This window comes from Gorilla gorilla, chromosome 23, assembly GCF_029281585.2.
Source record: "Gorilla gorilla gorilla isolate KB3781 chromosome 23, NHGRI_mGorGor1-v2.1_pri, whole genome shotgun sequence".
Lineage (NCBI taxonomy): Eukaryota > Metazoa > Chordata > Mammalia > Primates > Hominidae > Gorilla > Gorilla gorilla.
Genome location: NC_086018.1, coordinates 20,339,669 through 20,342,066, shown reverse-complemented (window position 1 = coordinate 20,342,066; position 2,398 = coordinate 20,339,669). Strand labels below are relative to the sequence as shown.

At 54.9% G+C, this 2,398-nt stretch overlaps 1 gene segment (V, D, J or C); it reads right to left on the bottom strand.

Annotated features, from left to right (window-relative positions):
• Window positions 1–1,177: 1,177 nt before the first annotated feature.
• LOC115931978 (immunoglobulin lambda variable 2-8-like) lies at window positions 1,178–1,650 on the bottom strand. The segment is given in 2 exon segments: window positions 1,178–1,455; window positions 1,573–1,650. Coding segments are annotated over 2 exon segments (324 nt in total).
• Between the last annotated feature and the right edge of the window lie 748 nt (window positions 1,651–2,398).

Below are 2,398 nucleotides of genomic sequence, written 5' to 3'. Positions count from 1 at the left end.
AGAATCGCTCAGTGATCTCTGAGCACAGCTTTCTATCATTGTATACAATGAGATTAGGGGTTTGGACTGACTTTTGTTGGTACCAGTGTGCATAATAGCTTTCTAAGTCCTCTCCATGGCAGGTGATCCTGGCCATCTGTCCCAAAGCCACAGACACTTCAGGCAGCTGAGTCAGCTTAGAGAAGGCCACAAAACCTGCAAGTGAGGACAGGAGAGGTGAGTCTGAAGATGAGGGTCTCATTCTCAGAGTGCCATACCCTGCATCACTGCTGTGATGAGCTGAAAGTCAGGGCCAGGCTGTTCCCTGGTGCTGTGGGGGTTGAGCCCTTGGAAGCAGCACCTGTGCAGAGAGTGAGCAGGGTGAGCAGGAAAGGGGTCCAGGCCATGGTGGAGATGCTTCAGAGTTCTGCCTTTGAGCACACACCTGAGAAGGGGGTCTCTAGATCTCTCTTATCATAAGAAGGGGAGACTCATCATGCAAACCTACTTCCTTATCTTATTGTCTAGTTAGGTGTCTCTCCACTGAGGGGTGGATGCAGATCTCTTCTCCATTTCCCAGTGCGTCTTTCTGAGCTCCTATGTGGGCCCTGAGCCTGAGGGTTTGGTGTGGCAATTTCCCAAGTTCAGAAGATGGGACACATGGCTGTCATGAGTAGAGAGTGGACTTTACCCAATAGGATGGGCACCAAAAAAGCATCTTCACCAGAGTGTGGTGGATACAGAGTTGAGTAAGATGTGGTTTCTGGAAACTCCCCCTAATAACATCTGTCCAGATTGGTCTGCACACAGTGGGAGATTCAGATGCATTTAGGATGAGGATGTTCCTGAAAACAGCAGGGACTGCACCAGTCAGGGAGCTCATTGTCACTCTCCCATAATTTAAAAAGCTAGGAAGAGTTGCACCCACTCAGGGACCACAACACACAAGCAAAAGGAAGCTGTCCCTGTCCTGGATGAGAAACCACAGAGCAGGTTTCCTTTGGATTTCATGGTGGGAAAAGAGAGTTGCTGAGGGAGAAGAATTCTCAAGGCTGTGCTTCAGGAAGCCCGTTGCACTGGGTGAGGAAACATCTTCAGAGCAAAAAGGGAGCCTGAGAGCCCAGGGCAGGTTTTCGTCTCAGTTCCCCAAGAACTTGGACCACTGTGGTTAAGTGGCACTGCTTGTATATGAGCAGCACTAATAATCAGCCTCGTCCTCAGCCTGGAGTCCAGAGATGGTCATGGAGGCCGTATTGCCAGACTTGGAGCCAGAGAAACGATCAGGGACCCCTGAGGGCCAAGAATTGACATTGTAGATCATGGGTTTGGGGACTGTGCCTGGGTGCTGTTGGTACCAGGAGACATAGTCATAACTCCCAACATCACTGCTGGTTCCAGTGCAGGAGATGGTGACTGACTGTCCAGGAGACCCAGACACGGAGGGAGGCTGAATCAGAGCAGACTGGGCCCAAGAGCCTGGAAAGAGGGAGAAACACATGCTAGTGAGTCAATGCTGGGCCCAGGTGAGCCTGAGGAGCAGGAGACCAAGGATCAGCCCAAGGGTCCCCGAGGCCCCTTCCCTGGAGGCGTCACCTGTGCGCTGAGTGAGGAGGGTGAGGAGGAGCAGAGCCCAGGCCATGGTGGAGACGTCCCCAGAGCGCTGCCTCCTGAGACCCCAGCACTGGGCCTGCCCCCAGCCTTGTCTTACCCTCTTGCCTCAGAGGAGGGCGGGGCCTCCATGCAAATCTGCATCCTAAGCTCCTCTTCTTACCCCACCCTCACCTGGGCCTGGGCTCATAGACTTCTGTTTCCTTGGACAGTGGGGCTCAGCCGGGGGGATTGAAACTCCTTGACTTGGATTTCCTGAGACTCAGCCCGTGACAGTGCCTGGGAAATGGAGCCAGCCTTGGGGGTCCCTGTCCTTCCTGTCCTGTGGTTCACGGTTGGTCCTGGCTGTGGGGTCCCAGGATTTCCCTTCCCTTCTTGGTGGGAGAAGTGTCAGGACAGGGCCCAGAGTGGCTGGGAGACACCCCAGCTCTCTCCTCCCCAGGACCACAGGCCCCACAGGGACCCTTCAGTCCCCTTCAGCCCCCTTCAGCCCTTCTAGGGTGCCTCAGGTTGGCTAATTCCTCCCCACTCTGTGTCTGCAGACGCCTGAAGCTGCTGCTTGGATAAACCTGGGGTTCATTTATTGGCCCTTGTAGAAATGCATTTATGGGGGCATGACAGATTTAGGACCCCAGAATGCCTCTGTCTCTTTAGGGGGACTTAGGAGGAAGGAGCTCCTAGGACCCATCCGGGGTGAAGCCCAGCAGGGACCTCCCAGGTCCAGGCATGCGCCACCCCCGCCCCCTGGTGGCCTCAGAGGGAGGATCGTGAAGCCCAGGAGCCTCCCCTGAGTCATAGCCGACAGCCCCTG